This window comes from Lepidochelys kempii, chromosome 4 (genome assembly GCF_965140285.1).
Source record: "Lepidochelys kempii isolate rLepKem1 chromosome 4, rLepKem1.hap1, whole genome shotgun sequence".
Classification (NCBI taxonomy): Eukaryota; Metazoa; Chordata; order Testudines; family Cheloniidae; genus Lepidochelys; species Lepidochelys kempii.
Genome location: NC_136383.1, coordinates 62559321 through 62579331, shown reverse-complemented (window position 1 = coordinate 62579331; position 20011 = coordinate 62559321). Strand labels below are relative to the sequence as shown.

General features: G+C 43.6%; 1 protein-coding gene across 8 annotated transcripts in view; it reads right to left on the bottom strand.

The window, feature by feature from the left end:
* RAPGEF2 (Rap guanine nucleotide exchange factor 2) overlaps positions 1-19437 on the bottom strand; it is a 307277-nt gene extending 287840 nt beyond the window's left edge. For 4 of the 8 annotated variants that reach the window (XM_073341476.1, XM_073341481.1, XM_073341478.1 and 1 more), the window contains exon 1: positions 18821-19436. In XM_073341476.1, coding sequence (XP_073197577.1) covers positions 18821-18889 — 69 coding nt within the window. In that variant the 5' untranslated portion in view covers positions 18890-19436. Of the gene's footprint in view, positions 1-18820 lie in introns of all 8 variants that reach the window. The other 4 variants (XM_073341482.1, XM_073341484.2, XM_073341483.1 and 1 more) reach the window with 2 other exon arrangements.
* Positions 19438-20011: the final 574 nt, after the last annotated feature.

Here is a 20011-nt window from a genome sequence, read left to right as displayed (position 1 = left end):
CTTCCTGACTGACTGCAGACTATATAGTAAAACTTGATTTCTGCTTAGCTATACCTTAACCAATCATTTTCCTGAAATTTAACTAACCAATCCTAACATATTGTAACATGATTATGTAACCAATTATATCCCACCACCTTAATTAGTTTACACCCTGCAAAATTAATTATAGAGCAGACAGAAACAATCACAGAACCAGACAGAGATTATACAGACAAACAATAGCAAAGTAACAGGTTTCAGCAATAGCAAAGTGGGAACTATAATGACAAAACAATACAGAAGTAAGGATTTCACATCCCAGCTATTGGTAAGTGAGTTCTTGCCAGACAGGATGCTATCAAACTAAGTTTCCTTTTACATCTTCTAGGCACTTCCCTTTCTCTGGAGGTGACAAGCATTATCAGGACAGGAGTGTATAGTAGCAGGTATATATACACAGTACATGAAAAAATGGGAGTTGCCTTACCAAGTGGGGGGTCAGTGCTAACGAGACAATTCAATTAAAGTGACTCCCACAAGGATTCCTCGTTGTTTTTTCCAGTACAGACTAACACGGCTACCACTTTGAAACCTTCTTTAAAATAGTTACACAATCCTACTTCAATGGTATTTTGAGGAGTTGGGAGGAAGTAAGGGTATGTCTACACTGCAATTAAAAACCCCTGGCTGGCCCATGCCAGCTCATGGGGCTCATGCTAAGGGACTATTTAACTGCAGTGTAGATGCTTCGGCTCAGGATGGTACCAGAGCGTCTCACCTCATAGGGTCCTAGATCCAGGATCTCGCCTGAGCCTGAACGTCTACACCAGCCAAACAGCCCCTTAGCCTGCACCCCTTAGCCCAGGTCAGCTAGCACAGGCCAGCCACAGGTGTCTAACTGCAGAGTAGACATACCCTAGGATACTGACTACTCCATAGTTACCCATTCCAAAAAAACAAAAAGAAGACAGCAGTGATCAAGTGACCTACCTTAATAAAAGTGCAGGGAACAGAACAGTCTCCATAATTAGTTAGGTCAAATCCACCCAACACAGTAGTAACTAAAATTTATTGCCACATGATGGCTATTCAGTGGCCTATGTCCAATGACTATTTTCTCAGCCTAATTCTTAAATGAACACACACAAAAACAAAGCACCAGTACTAACAGGCCCACTGCAGGAAATTTCTGCAGAGAAGCCAAGAAATGAGGATGTAAACTTAGCTACCCTCTCATTCCAGAAAGCAATCCCTCCAAATCAGGTTTGTAGGGCAGCGTGGAGAAACCAGTGCCAATTCCAATTCATAGGGTCATAGAGTTTAAGGCCAAAAGAGGAAACTCAACCATCTTATCTGATCTCCTGTGTGTCACAGGCCATCAACACCACCTACCACCCACACACGAAACCAAATAACTGAAATTAGACCAAAGTATTACATCACAAAGGAGACTAGACATATGTGTCATAAGCAGATAACAGGAGGGACCAAGGAGCACCAATGCCTGAGACCCTTGCAATGGCAGAGAAATAAGTAAGATATACTCAGAAATCCAGGCAAGTGACCCTCACCCACACACCGCAGAGGAAGACAAAAAAAATAAGGTCACTGCCAATCTAACCCCAATCCCACATATGGTCATCAGTTAGACTCTGAGCATGTGAGCAAGAACCAGACAGCCAAGTACCTGAGAGAGAATACTTGGTGCCATGTCAGACCACTGGCCCACCCCACCCAGTGCCCCATATCCAGCTGTGATCGTATCTGATGCTTCAGAAGAACGAGACCCAAAAAAAAAGATTTTTTTTTGTTAATCTCTTTCTAACCTGCAGGTAGCTAGCTGAAGCCTTAAGCATGAGCTATCCCGTAGGAATTTCACACATACTGATGTTGTCTATAAAATAAAATATTTCGATCTTCAGGACAGTCAGCCCAGCACATTTCACACACATTGAATTTGCCGACATCTGTACTGTGTTTATTAAAAACAGAGCTCCTGTAAGTAACAGGTTATCCAGAAGCACGTATACAATAGCTCTAAATACAATGTCAAATGTCTCTCATTCTGAGATCTTCGTATAACAGGTTTACTCTCTTCCTAATTTAGAGTAAGTTTAGGCTAGTTTGTTCATTCGTACTGTGCAATGAATGTTCATTTCCTCCTTAGCAGGAAGTATGTTCAGTAAACTGCTTAGCATCTCAAACAGTAAAGAGGGATTTAGTCAGAGTACATCAGACAACCTGACCAATATCCCTAGCAAGTCTCCACAGAAAACTCATGTTTCTGGCTTCTACATAATTCCCTCATGTAATAACTTCAACTTCTTTGCTTGTGTTCTTATTGGCATAACCAATACGCTGTTTTTTAAAAATTTCTTTGTGAAAGTGCTGGATCGACAGCTCTGGAGACTAGAGGTTTATGTTTTCCCACAGTTGGGCAGCAACAGTGCCAGTTTCTTCACAGTATTCCAACCGCGACTTGTGGGGGGGACCACACATCTCCATACCCATTCAGTCTTTGCTGTCTCCAAAGAGATGGCAAACAACCATGACAGTCTGTGGTTTGTGTAATACATATACCTGCCAATTAGGAATTAAACAAAGGTCAATTTATTTCACATAGGCAGGGTCCTGTGTATTACACACCTGTGGAATTTGCCACTGATATCATTCCCTGCTCCAAAACAGTGCTCCAGAGTCTCAATTTTCATTTTTTTAAAATGTTTCTACCCCGGTGGTTGTGCAGACAACCCTGAAAAGAGGAACAGAACGTAAACTGATGCAGTGGTGTTTTCAGAGTGTGCAAGCAACCTGAAACAGCCATGAGAAATTTGAGCTGTCTCATTTGTTTAGGTTAACTCTGAAACCTAAAGATGATAACCTTCAACATACTGAAAGTGTGGCTGGTGTAAAATAAACTGAATATCAAAACAGGTGCTACTGAACTAATTGTATTATTCATGTCAATAATTCAATCCTATATATTAAGTTTACCTGAAGATATCACAGAATTGAGATTTTTGCTACACACTCATACAATGTACATTGCTGCAAGATCTACATCCCTTACTTGCTATGAAGTACATTGTGCCTTGTTTCAGAGTAACAGCCGTGTTAGTCTGTATTCGTACATTGTGCCTTGTGTACAGGCAACATGAAATGCAAAGACTGTCATATATTTTTCTGTACCTGCTTACTTTTAAAGACTAATATCTGCCTTTCAGATCAATTAACATTCAGTCCTGATTATTCTGATGTGTTTCTTTCATCCAGTATTTCTTCACTATATTCTGAACTGAAACCCCTTTCACAAAGGTAGCCAAAACCTACCCAGCAGTTCAAGCTGGTGTTTGTTACTCGTACATTGTCGAGGTATTGTTAATCCTCATTTTAGTAAGGTTATTGTTTGGAAGAGGGAATTCTGGCCTTAAGAGAGAGTATTCTCTAAGCAAGATTTTAGCAGCAGTGTCTTGTAATAGTCTTCAAAGTTAGACACAACATGGTATAGGATGTATTTTCTAGACTTAAAGGATACTGATCTGATTTCCCTTAATCAACATGTGTGGTTATTTGTACGTTAATTCTGTTTGCATGCCAGTAAAAATCAAATTACACTCCAAGTCGGTCTCCCTCAAGATGCTCTCCAGAATGCCTCCAACTTACTACTACTACTTTTCTATTTTTAAAAATACCTGTAAACACTAAAATGAACAAGGAACTTGGCTATCAGATATACACAACTCTAGTATGCCATATCCTACACGTTACATATTTTAATCCATGTCAATACAGGTCTATCATAGATCTTCTAACACAGCATAGATTATACTATATTCAAATCATATAGAATTCCTACAAGTACTTATTAGATGCCCATCATTAGTGCACATGGGTGCCTTCTGACTGAAAAATATATTGCAAACCAAGTTTCCTTGCTTTCCACCCCTGATGACAGTTGGTTCAAACACTGATGGATGGACTAGATGATTCTTGAGAAAAACATAAGTTTATCCTCCTGAAAATACAAAAATGAACTTGCTTCAAGTGCACTCCTCTCTAATGATTTGTCCAATGAAAAAGTGAAATTAAAGAGAGATTGTTCATCATTACTACTGCTGTTCAGAAGGCTTGGGGCAGCAGTGAAATTGCCATGCATCAAGTCACTTTCACTCTGCTTAGGGTATGTTTGGGAACAGCACCTTCAGACTATATTGACCACTGTTTATATTTTCTGTGAAGAGATGGTAAAAAATATATATTTTAACCTCACTCTAAAAAACACCACAATTGCATTACCACCTAGTCATCTGATCCTTCACTTCTTTTGTGAGGAAGTTTACTGTAAAGTCAACTGGAATTTTGCCTGGGCAGGAACAGCTGAATCAGGCTAAGACATTATGCAAATGAGGCATCCATCACCCATCCAAAGTAAAGGGCATAACCAGAATTCCATTATAATTACAAGAATACACACACCCAACTTCTTAGATGCAACTATTGACCTGAATTTGTATAGTAAATTTTTATCATATTTCTAAAGGTCTAGGTTCAGAATTTTATTTACATGATGGAGACGAAGAATCCCCAAATTTCATATTGAAAAAAGTTGCCAATAATTTGTCATTTACTGTACATCTGAACATTGATTTATTGTAAACTTTTTGAAGATTCATGAACATGAATGCATTTTCATTTTTACACATGTAAGTTTCCCAAAATTCTGAAATGAGAAAGTATTAGAATTATATTTTTCAGTTATGCCGTTATACAACTGGCATTTTTGACAAGAGCATATGACATGACAACACAGATTCTGCAGAATACAAGCTTTTATTTTTTAAAGCAAATTTCCATCACTTATGGTTGAGAAGGTAGCATTAAATCAGTTCACATTCAGGATGTCTGAAACAGTATGAAATATAGATAGACAAAATGGGTAGGGGATAAGAACTTTTGACCTCTAGCCCTGCAAATGACAAATGGTCCTCCACTTCCCATTTCAATGTTATTAGAATGCAATATTATAAATACTTTTTAAAAACCTAGAACATTAAAACAAAAAAATTAAATTACATTAAAAATTCATGGTCATGATACAAACTAAACAATACATATGGTTTGCATACTCAACTTCCTTTTCCAAAGACCATTTCTACTCCCCTGCCATGAATTAACATCTAGTTCTAGATAATTAAAAATCATTAACAGAACTTTTCCTTGGCTAGTAAGGTACCAAAATGGGGATGTCTTCTATAGGAAAGGGTTCCCAAGTGCAACCAAGTAAAAATTACTTTCACGTTTGCAATAATTTTCTCTCAGGAGCAAGATACTATATATGATTACAGAAAATGATTTATTAAAAGTCATTTTAAGTTCTTACAATGACTGTTCAGTGTACGTATGATGGTTTTAAGAGCTATCAACTGAACAGAGTTGCACTTTTACCCTAAAAAAGTGAGTTATGAAAACCTAAATTATAATGACAAAGCCATTTGTAAAATGAGCAGAGATCACTTACCAATAATTCACCTGAGCAAACAGCTTTTAAGAGTTCTGGAAGTTGAGAACAGTAGTTGTTACAACCAATTCATCCACTGGATTTTATAAAGGCTTAGAAGACTACCTTTTCTGAAAAAGGATTTAAAGCTATTCTCAGCCAATGAATAAATGTACTTGCTAGGTAACGTTTGCTAAAGAAGCCTACATACACTTTTTAAAAAAAAATCATAAGAAATATCAAGAGCTGATGTTTGTCATTGGAGAAAAAAATCACACAGAACTGTGCTACAGTAAGCATTATGCCATTTACATGCATCAGGCTTCAATTTTATTCCCACAGTGAGCAAAAAAAATGTTAAACCGATTATGATTTTTCCCCACTGCTAGTTCTATCTGCAGACAGGAATGAAAACTGGTAATTTCTTCTGCCCATAACTGATTTTTCCACTACTACTACAAATTTATCATTCCCGCATGAGTCTTGAGATTGAGATTCCAACTGGTATCCCAGTAATACAATGGTAATACAACAACCTTTTTGTGCTGCAGTTCTCTCTTCTCCTGTCCCATTACCACTCCGGTCTTGTTTTCTCTCCCTTTTCATTCAGGTTTCCCTTTTACTGGTTGTTCACTTACTCCCCTTGCTCACCAGAAGGTTTGATGCTGTTTGGAGGGAAGCAGGTATTCATTGCCACTTCTGTGGGTAGGGACACATGCTCCCAAATCTGAGATGCAAGTTGAGACAGCAAACATAAAAAGCTTGGGCTGATGAGCTGCTTCCTGAGCTTGTACCCTGGTAAATACAAACTGCTCGCTCCTGAGTCCACCTAAGTGCAAGAGCAGGAAGGGAAGCTGGGTTTCAAAAGTTCCTTACTACGAACTGTAGATATGTCAGTCTGCAGACAGCTCCTCTGTCATGCTGCTGATGCCACTAGCTTTAACAAGAAGAAGAAAAGTAAAGTTCACTGCTGCTACTGAGGGCCCTATGGGCAGCACTGAAACTGTCAAGAATCGTGTTCATTTCATATTGCTGCAGCTTGGGGGAAACTTGAGGAAGGAACTGGACCACTACTCATAGTGGAGGACCACGCCAAAAGACAAATTGGCAGAATAACAATCCCAACCTCCTCACAGCAGCCAGGAAGCTCTGAAGGACAGATGAGGCAAAAGAAGAGCTCTTTCTCCCTTCTAGAAGCTAGGAAGGCATAGAGTTTCAAGTTTATAAGACACCTAATAGCGGCTAATGCTGGAGATAAAAACCCCAAGCAGTGTCCAGGGACTGCACTCACCAACTAGGAACAACATGCCAGTAAGGAATTAGACTTTTCAGCAGACTGCTGCCTCAAGATCCCACTACTGAGGTATTTTAATATTTGTTCTAGTTCATCCCCCCCAAAAAGGCTACTTCTTTCCCATTCCAATTCCACCCTCCAACTCTGAACAAATCCCTCCAACTCCGCTCTCCTCCCTTCACACATACTCCTATCCCATCCAAGCATTTTCCTATCAGATTTTCCACACGTGCATCTCATGCCTCTCCAGTCTCCACCCCTTTCATAGCTATGACTTTTGCCACTCTGGACCATCTCTTCCATACTTTCTCTTTTCTTATGCTCTGTTGACTCAATTGCTGATTCCTCCTGCTCCACAATCTCCATCACCCTGGACCTCTTCAAAAATCTATCCTACCCCCCACGCTTCTCTTCCTCCCCTCCAACTCCCTTTCACATGCCAGTGAAACCCCCTGGAAAAAGTACTACTACTATGTTCTGCTACAAGTTCATTCTCTCTTTCACTTCCATCAACTTCCTAGTCAACCAACACTAACTTCCCCTCTTCACTAAGTCATACCCACAATCCCAACCCCCGATAGGCCACTTCTCGCTCCCTCCTCCTCTATGCAAGACCCTGTTGATATTTTGAGTAGTCTTGTCAATCCATCATCTGAGTTGAGGCCCCATCATAGAGCATTTGTGCAGCATCCCATATCTTTTTGAGCACTTCCCCCAGGCGCCTAATACCAGCCTCAGTCACCTAGTTCATGGTTCCTATAAAAACCTTCCCATGTTCTTCCATGCTGACTATTATGCATTGAACTAGTCTAATGAAGTATTTGATGTAGAGGAGTGATTTTAAGACAAACTTTCTCCTATGATTCTTACAGGAAATGATCAAGTGAAATAAAGGGCCAGTGAGAGTCATTATAGGCAGAGTAGACATTTATAATTAAAGTTGTTCTAACATTTTCCATGAAAACTTGGTTTTCACTTACCTCTAGTTTTGACAAACTAACCATTCAGAAAAAAAAAAGTTTTGCATGCTTGGTCTCTGTCTCAGGTTGATTTGGGGGGGGGGGGATGCTTTGAGCAAGAGTGCTTTAGCCATTTCCAAGAGCAATGGTAGTGAAAAATAGGTAGTTTTGACAATTTTTATTTTAAAACAACACTTTTGGTCTCCTGAGAGGTTTCCTGGGGTGTTCAGTGATTTAGCAGCCAACTTTTAACTTGCTCTGAACATTTGCAACTGGTGATTTTCACGGATCACAAGCAGCACTAACCACTTCTCCTATCCCAGGAACACCCTCTTGCCAAACTTCAAATATCTGTCACACACCCTTGAGATGCTCGGACTTTTCAAAGAAACTTGGTGGGGGGAACATTACATTGACAAGAGCTGCCTATTTTTCCCCAACACAATTTTCTGAGCAGTTAACATGTAAGCCTCTGTTTTCCGTTGCTTTTAATGGAAAGTAGAAGACAATCTTAACTACAGGCATTGCTACCAGCTCTGCCTATAAGAAACGTCTTGGAATCATCAAGTTATGCACATAGCTAACCTATGTAACCTTATCACTGTTCTCCTTATCCTCCCCTTCCTTGTATTTATTACACCCACTTATTAGGTGTAAGTAATTTAATTCTAAGCACTTCAGGACAAGGACTGCATCTTCCCATGAATTTGAATACCAGTTAGCTCAACAGGGCCAGTTCCTGTTCCTCTGGGCTCCGATAAAATACAATAAAAATGGCCACCTTTGGCTAGGAGGTTTAGTCCTTCAGCAAGCAAGCGCATGACCAGTTTTTCAAGCCTTGCCAACCAAGCCCAAATATCAAAGAGCTAACAATCACACAAATTTTATAGTTACAACCACCACTATTACTAAAAGTTGACAAAAGCCATTTATTGAAAGAATATTTTATTTGATCCATATTAACTTTTTACTAGTTTCAGACTGGCATGAAGTATAAGCCCAGAAATCTTTATAAACAAGCTTTTTTTGCTTTACTTTTATTGTATCCAGTTCAGAGATTTTGAAGTATATATCATGTAAGTGAAACCACTACATTTCTCATTCTGCCACTGGACAAGATTGAAGTTTGCAAGTGCAACAGGCCAGACTGAATAACAATGGAATCACTGTTTCACTGCTAAAGGACTAAACATACTCATGTTATAAATATTTATGTAAATTATAGTTTACCTTTATTTTTTTCCTTTTTACAAATTACTCTGCATTTTTATTCTGAAAGAGAAGTGCTACACTTAATGTCTTAGATTAGGGGTTCCCAAATTGCAAACGTTACATTGCTGCTCATTGTGCTGGCTCTCTTCATTTCCAACTGCCCAAGTGCATTAAAAGATGGTTAAAAATACATTATATATTTTAATGTAAACATTCTCCTGAGAAAAAACGAACAGGAGTACTTGTGGCACCTTAGAGACTAATAAATTTATTTATACGTGGACAGTTTATTTATTCAAGTGACACCATCATAGGACCTAATCACATTAGCCACGCCATCAGGGGCTTGCTCACCTGCACATCTACCAATGTGATATATGCCATCATGTGCCAGCAATGCCCCTCTGCCAGGTACATTGGCCAAACCGGACAGTCTCTACACAAAAGAATAAATGGACACAAATCTGATATCAAGAATCATAACATTCAAAAACCGGTAGGAGAACACTTCAACCTCTCTGGCCACTCAGTAAAAGATTTAAGGGTGGCAATTTTACAACAGAAAAGCTTCAAAAACAGACTCCAACGAGAAACTGCTGAGCTTGAATTAATATGCAAACTAGATACCATTAACTTGGGTTTGAAGAGAGACTGTAAATGGGCCATCTTGATCATCACTACAAAAGTTGTTTTCTCCTGCTGATAATAGTTCATCTTAACTAATTAGCCTGCAACTTCCAGCTTTTATATTTATATATATATACATACACACACAAACACATATATATCTTCTTACTATATGTTCCATTCTGTGCATTCGATGAAGGGGGCTGTAGCCCACGAAAGCTTATGCTCTAATAAATTTGTTAGTCTCTAAAGTGCCACAAGTACTCCTGTTCCTTTTGCGGATACAGACTAACATGGCTGCTACTCTGAAACCTGTCATTCTCCTGAGGTCTTTGCAACCCAACCCTCACAGCATGTTGCTAGTGCAGAAGAACCTGAAAGCAAAATTAACTAAACAATAGTTGTACTTGCATATTGTTGTTGTCCAAGCTAAGACAAATGCAAAAAGACAGCAAAATAAAAAATGCTTTTTTAAAAATTAGTTTTAATCTTCAAATGCATTTGTAAGATGGATAGGAGATCTGCATTTTAAAAATATATCTGACCTTGGTCCTTTTAACCAAGCACCACATATAGTACCATTTGAAAGCACTTGTTTTCTATGACCACGTCGCACCACAAACAGCTTTACACTCATTCGGAATGATTCAGCAACAATGCTAGATCAAGAAGTGAATGTTCATGTCTGTCCTCTATAAATGAGTTCTCACACAATTAAACTCTTTCATCAGTTACCAGATAAAAGAATGCTGTATTCCATAGACAATGCTACTGGAGAACAAGCTGAAAATTTAATTGGAACAAATATAGGTACCTCCTATAGTTAAACCATTGTTTCTCTCAAATATTTGGCAACAGAATTATCTCCCAGACAGAGGCATCCTGTCTTGAGGTACTCTGACATTAACAGATGTCATTGGTATTGAGCTATGGGTAACTAGATAGCCCTCCCCTTCCAACATAAAACATATTGCTAATGCCACTCCTCTGCTATTAATTATTCTAGTACTGAATTTGTTGAATTTACCAGACTGCCGAATTCCAGAAGAGTGCTTTAGCAACTTGTCAATGGGTCTAGGAACTATTTGTATCAAGTTCTTCCCACAGCTCTAATCTTACTGTAGGTGATTTAAGTAAAATGATGCAAAAATTAACAATTTACATACATCTGACCACTCTACTCATTAGTTCATGTATCATATAGAAACGGTAATGTAAAAAGCAAGTAGTTTAGGTTTTAAGTTCTTTTTAAAGAGGACTTTTATTTTTCACAGTTAGCTGCAAATAGCATAATATTTCACTCAACTATTTTTACTTAACTATTAAACCATTAAGAAATTGTTTTCAAAAGGCTTGAAGCCACAAATATAAAAAGGGTTTTGAAAAAAAAATCACTTTGTTAATATAAAGCTTGGGGGCAAATATCTGTTTGCAATTAATTAACATGTAGAGGTTTAACTAACTTGTTTGGTGACCAAATTTTCTATTTAAGCCTTCAAAGAAAACAACATGAATAGCTTAATAAAGCAATTACATAAGAGAAGAGTTCTGTTATGCAACAGACACAATGAATAATGCACATGTAAAACAACTGGTCATATGCATTTGGGGTTTTATTACTTTCTGAAGGCTTGGCTACACTTGCGAGTTAGATCGCATTAGCTCACTACCCGTCCACACTGGCAAAGCACGTAGAGCGCTCTGACTCCGCGGCTAGAACACAGCTGGTACTCCACCTCGGTGAGTAGAATAACGTTCTGTGCACCCCCACTGGAGTGCCGCAGTGCCAGTGTGGACGCCCTGGTCTGTTAGTGCGCTCTGATCGGCCTCCAGAAGTGTCCCCCAATGCCTGTTCTAGTCACTCTAGTCATCACTTTGAACTCTACTGCCCTGCCCTCAAGTGACCAACCATCAGACCCGCCCTTTAAATTCTCTGGGAATTTTGAAAATCCCCTTCCTATTTGCTCAGCCAGGCGTGGAGTGCTCTCAGCGAATCTTTCCAGGTGACCATGCGCCAGGCGATCCCCAGTATGGAGCAATGGCAAGGTGTTGGACCTCATCAGTGTTGGGGGGAGGAAGCTGTCCAGTCCCAGCTGCGCTCCAGCCGTAGGAATTACGATACCTTCGGACAGATATCAAGGGACATAATGGAAAGGGGCCATGACCGGGACGCACTGCAGTGCAGGGTTAAAGTGAATGAGCTGCAGAATGCCTACCGCAAAGCCCACAAGGCAAACAGCCGCTCCAGTGCTGCCCCTGCAACCTGCCTTTTTTTTACAAAGAGCTGGATGCGATACTTGGGGGCGACCCCACCTCCACTCCGAGTACCACCATGGACACTTCAGAGCCCAGTTCAACAAGGCAGGAGGAGGACCAGCAAAGCAGGAGTGAGGGTGCTGAGGTGGAGGAAGACACCCCGGAATCCCTAGATGCATGCAGCCAGGAGCTGTTCTCAAGCCAGGAAGAAGGTAGCCAGTCGCAGCAGCTGGTGCTTGGGGAAGGACAAAACACCAGAGGAGGTTCCCAGTAAGCAGCTTTTTATTTTGGGAAGGAAGTTATTCGGTGCACGTTCTTGGGGCGAGGAGAGTTAGGGCTGCATACATGCCTAGATGCGGAATAAGGCGTTGATGTGCTCCCTCACATCGCGGTAATTGGCCTCAGTGATCTCTTCAAAGGTCCCATCCAGAACTTGGGCAATGCACTTGCGCAGGTTTCTCGGGAGAGCCACTGTCGTCCTTGTCCCAGTAAGGCTAACTTGTCCATGTCACTGTGCCATGAGGGGCGGGGGGACCATTGGTGCATACAGGCAAGCTGCATATGGGCCAGGGCAGAAGCTGCATTGCAGTAGAAGACCCTCCCTTGCTTCTCAAATCACCCTCAGTAGCGAGATACCTTCCAGGACGAACTCCTGTGGAAAATGTGGGGACAGTGTTCAGTGTAGGGACCCCCTGCTGCTGTTGGCTCTCCCCAAGGCACAGAAACCCAGAGGACAATACAGCCCGTGAAACAATCAGTCACACTTGACCCTGTGCCTACTCACCATTTTGGAGCTCCCGTGGGTTATGTGAACTCGCTTGGGGATGGGCAAATTATGCTATTGTGTAGACTGTGCTTGCCCTTAAGTACAGGAGAATCATTGCTCTCTCTGGTGTGAACAATGCTGCCTCTGTTAAGTGTTGCATTTTGCCTTTACAAATGCAACCTTGAGATCTCAGACATCCGTGTTATCACCGGCTGAAAGACTCCAAAGAATCAGAAAGAAGCCACATAAAACCAAGGAAGACGTTGCATGAAGTAATGCAGCATTCAAGTAATGAAAACCAAAAAGCGAAGCAGTGGCAGGACAGTGAAAGGAGGATCCGCCAGCAGAATGAGGAGCGCCGGCACAAAAGCGTGGTGCTCCAGCAGAAAAGCACGGATCGGCTGATAAGCATAATGGACCGCCAAGCGGACTGTATCCAGGTGCTCGTAGCCATGCAGGCGGAGCACTACCGTCCCCGCCCGCCAAAGCCCTTGTCCCACAATTCTTTCCCTTGTGCCCTCATGTCACCTCCAACCCATTTTCCCCAACATCCAGGTTCCTAACCGCCACTAGCTGCCTCCAACACCTGTAGCTTCACCACCCAGCCCTGAAACCTACGACCCTTACCCACTGCACTCAACCCTCATCACCATGGAATATAGCTATCCTGAAGCGCAGCACTCATTGCACAGCACTCCAGACAAGAAGGCTGAGTATGATAACAGGACATACGCAAATCTGTGATTGTACCATTCCCCACCCCATCCCCGTGCCCTTTCTGTTTCCCAAGCAGTTGTGTTTCTTTGCAATAAATGGGTTTTCTTTGCAATAAATGGTTTTTTGGGTTTGAAAACACTATTATTGCATAAAGTAAAAGATACCTTAGCCCAGGAAAGAAACAGGCACTGCAAGTCAGCGTAGCAGTCGCAGATTCCTACTAACATTGGAACCACTGCACTTCACTCCCGTGCAGGGCACCAGACATTACTGGTGGCTTTCAGCCTCAAATTGCTCCCTCAAGGCATCCCTAATCCTTGCAGCCCCATGCTGGGCCCCTCTAATAGCCCTGCTCTCTGGCTGTTCAAATTCAGCCTCTAGGTGTTGAACCACCGAGTTCCATGGCTAAGTGAATCATTCACCCTTCCCTTCACAAATGTTATGGAGGGTACAGCATGCGGATGATAACCGCTGGGATGCTGTCATCAGCCAGGTCCAGCTTCCCATACAGAGAGCGCCAGTGGCCCTTTAAACAGCCAAAAGCACACTCCACAGTCATTCTGCACCAGCTCAGCCTGCTGTTGAACTGCTCCTTGCTGCTGTCAGGGCTCCCTGTGTAGGGTTTCATGAGCCCCGGCATTAAAGGGTAAGCGGGGTCTCCAAGGATCACAATGGCCATTTCGACTTCCCCTATGGTGATCTTCTGGTCTGGGAAAAAAGTCCTGGCTTGCAGCTTCCTGAACAGGCCAGTGGTCCGAAAGATGCGTGCATCATGCACCTTTCTAAGCCAGCCTGCATTAATGTCAAAGAAATGCCCACAGTGATCCACAAGTGCCTGGAGAACCATAGAGAAATACCCCTTCCAATTAACGTACTCTGAGGCTAGGTGGGCTGGTGCCAGAATTGGAATGTGTGCACCATCTATCGCCCCTCCGCAGGTAGGGAAACCCATTTGTGAAAAGCCATCCACAATGTCATGAATGTTACCCAGAGTCACGGTTCTTCTGAACAGGATGTGATTAATGGTCCTGCAAACTTGCATCAACACAATTCCAGCGGTCAACTTTCCCACTCCAAACCGGTTAGAGACCAATCAGTAGCTGTCTGGAGTTACCAGCTTCCAGACTGCAATATAGCCACCCACTTCTCCACCATCAGGGCAGCTCTCAATCTCGTGTCCTTGCGCCGCAAGCTGGGGGCAAGCTCCTCACACAGCCACTTTCATGGGACTTTTCTCATCCGCAAGTTCTGTGGCCGCTGCTCATCATCCCAGACTTGCATGATGATGTGATCCTACCATTCAGTGCTTGTTTTCCAAGCCCAAAAGTGGTGTTCCACGGTGGTGAGCATGTTCATGAATGCCACAAGCAAACTCGTGTCATATGCGTTACTCAAGTCAATATCATCGTCGGAGCCCTCACTGTCACTTTGTATCATAAGGAATAACTCAACTACCAAACGTGACGTGCTGGCAAGACTCGTCAGCATACTCCTCAGCAGTTCGGGCTCCATTCCCGCAGACCGAAAGGGAAGACAGAGTGTGCAGTATAAAAAACATTGAAAAATGGCGCCAAATGTGGACAGAAGCACAGGGATTGCTGGGATGCAAACCGATGCATCACGGGGCATTGGGAAAGGACACAGAATGCCATGCCCCGCCCCTCCTCCCCCTTCCCACAAGCCACAGCGCCATAATGGAAAGAGGTGCTGCCCATAATGCACTGCTCCCAATGCTGCTGCAAGTGCTGCAAATGTGGCCACGCCAGTGCGCTTGCAGCTGTCAGGGTGGATAGACTGCAGCGCTTTTCCTACTGCGTTCTCCGAAGGCAGGTTTAACTCAAAGTGCTCTACATCTGCAAGTGTAGCCATGCCCTAAAATTCTTTGTGAACTAGGATACAGCACTCCATTGACTAGAATAATTTAGATAGGCTTTGAATACCCACTGTGTAAACAAGGACACTCCCGCACAACATAAGTCAAAGATTTTTCTGCAATAACCTCTGGAGCAATGCTCCGAGAGGACCTTTTAAAATCTGTCCAAATTAGAAAAGGACTTCTGCACTGAGAAAAGGTTCTAAGATTTCACTGACTCCCCCCACTTCATAATTTAATCATATTTAATAGTTCTCAAAGCTGTGTGTTCAAACAAGGGCAGTCTTCTGTTCTCATTTCAACTCACAATGAAGTCATAACAGTAAATTTACATCACCATAATTGAAGGCAAAACACTAATGTCAAATGCAGAATTACAGATGTCACAGAATAAGGAGGAGAAGTTGGTCATATAGAGAAAGTGCTTGTTAAAACACAAATATATTCAATAAGCAGTGACGGGAACAAAGAAATATGACCAATAGATGCTTCCTTGACTATGCACATTCTCTTCCATGCACATTTCTGTCAATATGAGAGAGTATACATTCTCCTCCCAACCCTTTTTCATTACAGTCAGAATCATACCACTTAAGGATATCTGAACAGTCCTCAAAACAAAATGAAATGACTACCTTTCTGGAAAAATCTGGGTTATTATTTAGGGAAGACAAAAAGCGGAAGACCAAGGCCTTTATGGCTTGGTAAAAACACTGCTTTTTAAAGTTTTGCTTTTTAACTGCAAAGTACAGAATTCAAGAAAGAAGCTTACTCATCGCCACATAGTCTGCCCTAAGATTAAACTGAAGTAAATCCTTCCCAGAAAGGAAAAAAGAAAAATTTAAATTTAAAAAAAAAAACCCTCAATCCACTCAATTCAGAAAAACACAGATGAAAATGAAGGTGTATATTTTCAAAATACAAGTCTTTGACTCACAACTACTGTTAAAGATAATAAGTTTAAATATCTAAATCTCAAAAAAAAAATACATTAAACATTCTAAAAAGTATAAAGGAATTTTCCTCTTTTGAGCCTTCTCCCCAGAAGCAATAAGCAGCACATTTGATCACCAGCCTCAAAGACTTCCAGCACTGCCAACACAGCATGTTTCCCATAGATCTGATCTTATTTGTTGACTCTTTTGGCCAGTCAGAGCCTAATGGATTTAGGGTTTCTTTCTGTGTAGACTGGTACAGCAGGCTTTTGGTGTACTGATACTTGAAGTTTTGCAGTGTTAATACAATCATGGTGTTCTGGATTTAGCTTTCTACACAGTGTTCTTCACACTGGCTCTACCCCCTGCATTCATGCTAGTGTCTTCACTGAGTCATTTCTTCCCCCTCCCCCCACCCCTTTTCTTTTTTTAAACAGATTGGCAGGGACACAGGAAAGTTTAACAGTTCACTTTATTTGGCACAGATATACAACTGTCACAGTGGAAGTTTTGTCTCTCACAGGCTGGTTTGAAGGCCCACTACCTGACTGATTTCTGAGCAACTGCCAATATCCCTGCGGCTGACCAACTGACAGTCTTTTTATAATCTTCTCCCAAGATCTCTGACATCCCTGTCTGACTCCCATTACTGGAATTTAAGCTTCTTACAGAACAAGGGATCTTGCTACGTTAACAAATAGTATCCTTCTGAAATAGCACTCTGTCTCCAAATCTAACTTTTCAGTAACTGTGCTACTCTGATACCTAGAGGCTTTCATACTGGTGCCAACATTTAAGACAAGTACTGTAACAGACATTTGGAAAGGTCAAGCAAGGACACAGGAACACAACTTTAGTTTCATCATAATAAAAGGACTTTGCTCTAGAATGAAATAGAGAAGATTATGTTTTTTCATATAATCAGGACCACCTTTTCTAACTATGATATACATACATATGCGCAAAATCATAAGTAACCATGGTAATTAAAAATAAAGCCCCTCACTAAGATCAGGACACACAGAGTTCTTAGAGAAACAGGACAAATCTTTAGAAAACAGGACAGATGGCACTGCAACTAATGAGCAAAGTAACTCCTTGAATCATTAGCTACTGAACTACAGCTTGACATAGGGATCAGAATAAAGCTTATTTGTGTTTAGATGGTTGGCAGCAAAAACATCCAATCACCACTCCAAAGCAAAAAGAACTCACTCACCTTAACGTGACTCAAAAAAAACAACTAACAGTCAAAACATTTTTACACATTTTCTTCCCCTTCTGTCTCTAATGTTTATAAAGCTGTGTGTGCTTTCAATCCTGCAGGAGCAAATGACCGCATCAATTTTTATTTATCCCACACATACACACACACATAACTGCATCCCCAAGTAAAGCCTGATTCAAGTATTTCAAAAATCTTTCTCCCATACTACTGTGCAAGAATTTCACCCTATTTTTGGGAGGCAGAGATTTGCCAAAAATACCACACTCACCTCTCTTATAAATGTATGGGCCAGTAATGCTGTAATGAGCTATAGATGTACAAAGTTAATTCAATTCCAGCATTCAACTACTGTACTTATGTTGTATTGGGAACAGATATATAACCTCAGTTAATTAATGGCCAACAATATAAAAGGCCACTCAGTTGTGCAATATAAAAAAAATGTATTCAAAACATTTTCTTCTCTTTCCATGAGCTAGCAATCCTATACATCTATATTTTGGCTGAGTAAAGTTTGTATAACAGTAAATATGTTGTATCATGCACTCCTATGCACACTATGGTATTCAAAGTTTCTGTTAACACAATAGTGTTTTCTTTTAAAACGAATACTTTTCAAACGGAAAAGAGGAAAACATAGCAGCAGTTACTAAATCTGAGTGTTTCCCACAGAGTCAGCTTTCAGGATTTATGAAACTCACAGCCAAAGAGGTGCCCTCCCCCTTCTCCTCTGCTGCTGTCTGACCACACAGATGGGTTCTCTGCCCAATTTTAGGCAAAGATAGAGGTGGTGGGAATGGAAGGACAGATTAAGGGGATGTGAGACCCCAACAAATAACAACACTACTGGGGGGGGGGAGAGAAGAGAAGGAGAGAAATCCTAAGACTAGTGCTGGTTGTGAATGAATAAGACTGTTCCTCCATCCCGTGAGTGGGAAAGGGGGTTAGAGATGTCTGAAAACAGATTAGTTAGTATGTGTATGTACAGATAGAGAAACGAGTACTAGAAACAGATGAGATGTGCGTGCGGTGTGAGAGAGACAAACAAGAAGTAGCTATGGGAAATGTTGGCGAACGGAGGATTCGTTATCTGGGGGCTCTGGTCGGGGTGAGCGGGGGGTGAGTAAGGAAAACCGCATACCTGGAAGCACGTATAGGGAAATAGGTACCTGTTGCCCCTGTGTGCAGTACCTAGGGGGCACAGGTCAGGTCGTACCTGCCTGTACCTCGGGGCTCCTATCCGGGGGGGGGGAAATGGGGGTAGGTTCCGGAGATTAGGCTCCTCTTGAAAGGGGAGAGGATAAACAAAGGATGTAGGGGCTCTTCTCCGCGGCAGCGGTGAGTAGATACCTGGGGGCTCCCCTCTGGGGCAGTACGCGGGAGAGCGAGAGCAGGGGCGGACTGGGGGTACCGGGGGCTCCTCTCCGGGCCGCTGGGAGGGAGGAACAAGGGGGTGGGAGCAGCAAGGAGGTACCTGGGGGCTCCTCTCCGCCGGGTTCTTCATCACCGCCTGGCGGAAGCTGTTATCCACGTACGACGCCATCTCGCCCCTTCTCTGCCCCGGACTGCAGCGCCCCGGCCCCGCCGCCTCCTGTCTGGGCTCCGGCCGCGGCTCCCGCTGGGTGAGGAGCGGGCTCGGAAGCTGCGCCGAGCCCCGGCCCCGTAAGGCGCGCGGCGGTGGGAAGCCGGGCTCGGTCCCGGCGGGGTCCCGGCTCCTGTCGCTGCGCGGCGGGCGCGGCCTCTCGCTGCTCCGGCCCGGCTCGCGGCCGCTGGGGGTGAAACGCCGGGACTCAGCAGCGCCGCCGCCCGGCCAAGCCCGGCCGGCAGCGGGGAGAGCGGCCCGGGGGCTCCCACTGTCCTGGCGCCTGGCGGCGGCGGCGGCTCCCGGCTCCTGCTCTACTGGGCTCCGCCGTCCCGCTCCGTGGCTGCTGCATCCCCGCCGGCGCCTCCCATCCGGGCTGCCGGGGGCTGCGGGGCTGCGCTCCCGGCTGGGCGCGGGGAGGTGGCTGGCTCGGCGCGGGCGGGGCCGGGCTCTCAGGGGGGGAGCGGCCTCCTGCGCTGGCGGCTTTGTGCTGCTGCAACCATGGTGAGGAGCGAGCCACACCGGCGGGGAGCGGCCAGCGGCGGCAGCAGCAGCAGCAGCGCTCGGGGAGGGGCCGCGCCCAGCTCCCGACCCCCCGACTCGGCCCGGCCCGGCCCGGCCCGGCCCGGCTGGGCTCAGCGCTCGGCCGACACCTCCCTGCCGGGCGCCGCCCGCTATTGTTAGGGGGTCTCGGGGCCCGGGTCACCATACAGCTGTCCAGCCCCCCCGCACCCGAGTACCCCCGACTCCCGTACTGGGCCCACCCAGCTCAGCCCCCTCGCTCTTGGGCACTGCTGTCAACCGAGCCCTGACCCGTCACACCTGGACACCACCTCCCTCCCACAGGACACACGCACCGGCAGGGAAGCCGTGCGTGCGGCCACTCCGGGCAACGAGATGCGAAGCACGCTTCAAAGCCTAGTGCCCCTACTAGGAGCCACCAGTCTCCCCATGAGGATCCCCCTGGGGCGAGAGGCCATCTCTGGCAAAGGCAGGACTAAGGGTTTGTCCAGCAAAATCACCCCCTTAACTTGGTAAACCAACAGGTGAAAGGTGCAGATACCTATTCAGGAGATTGTAATG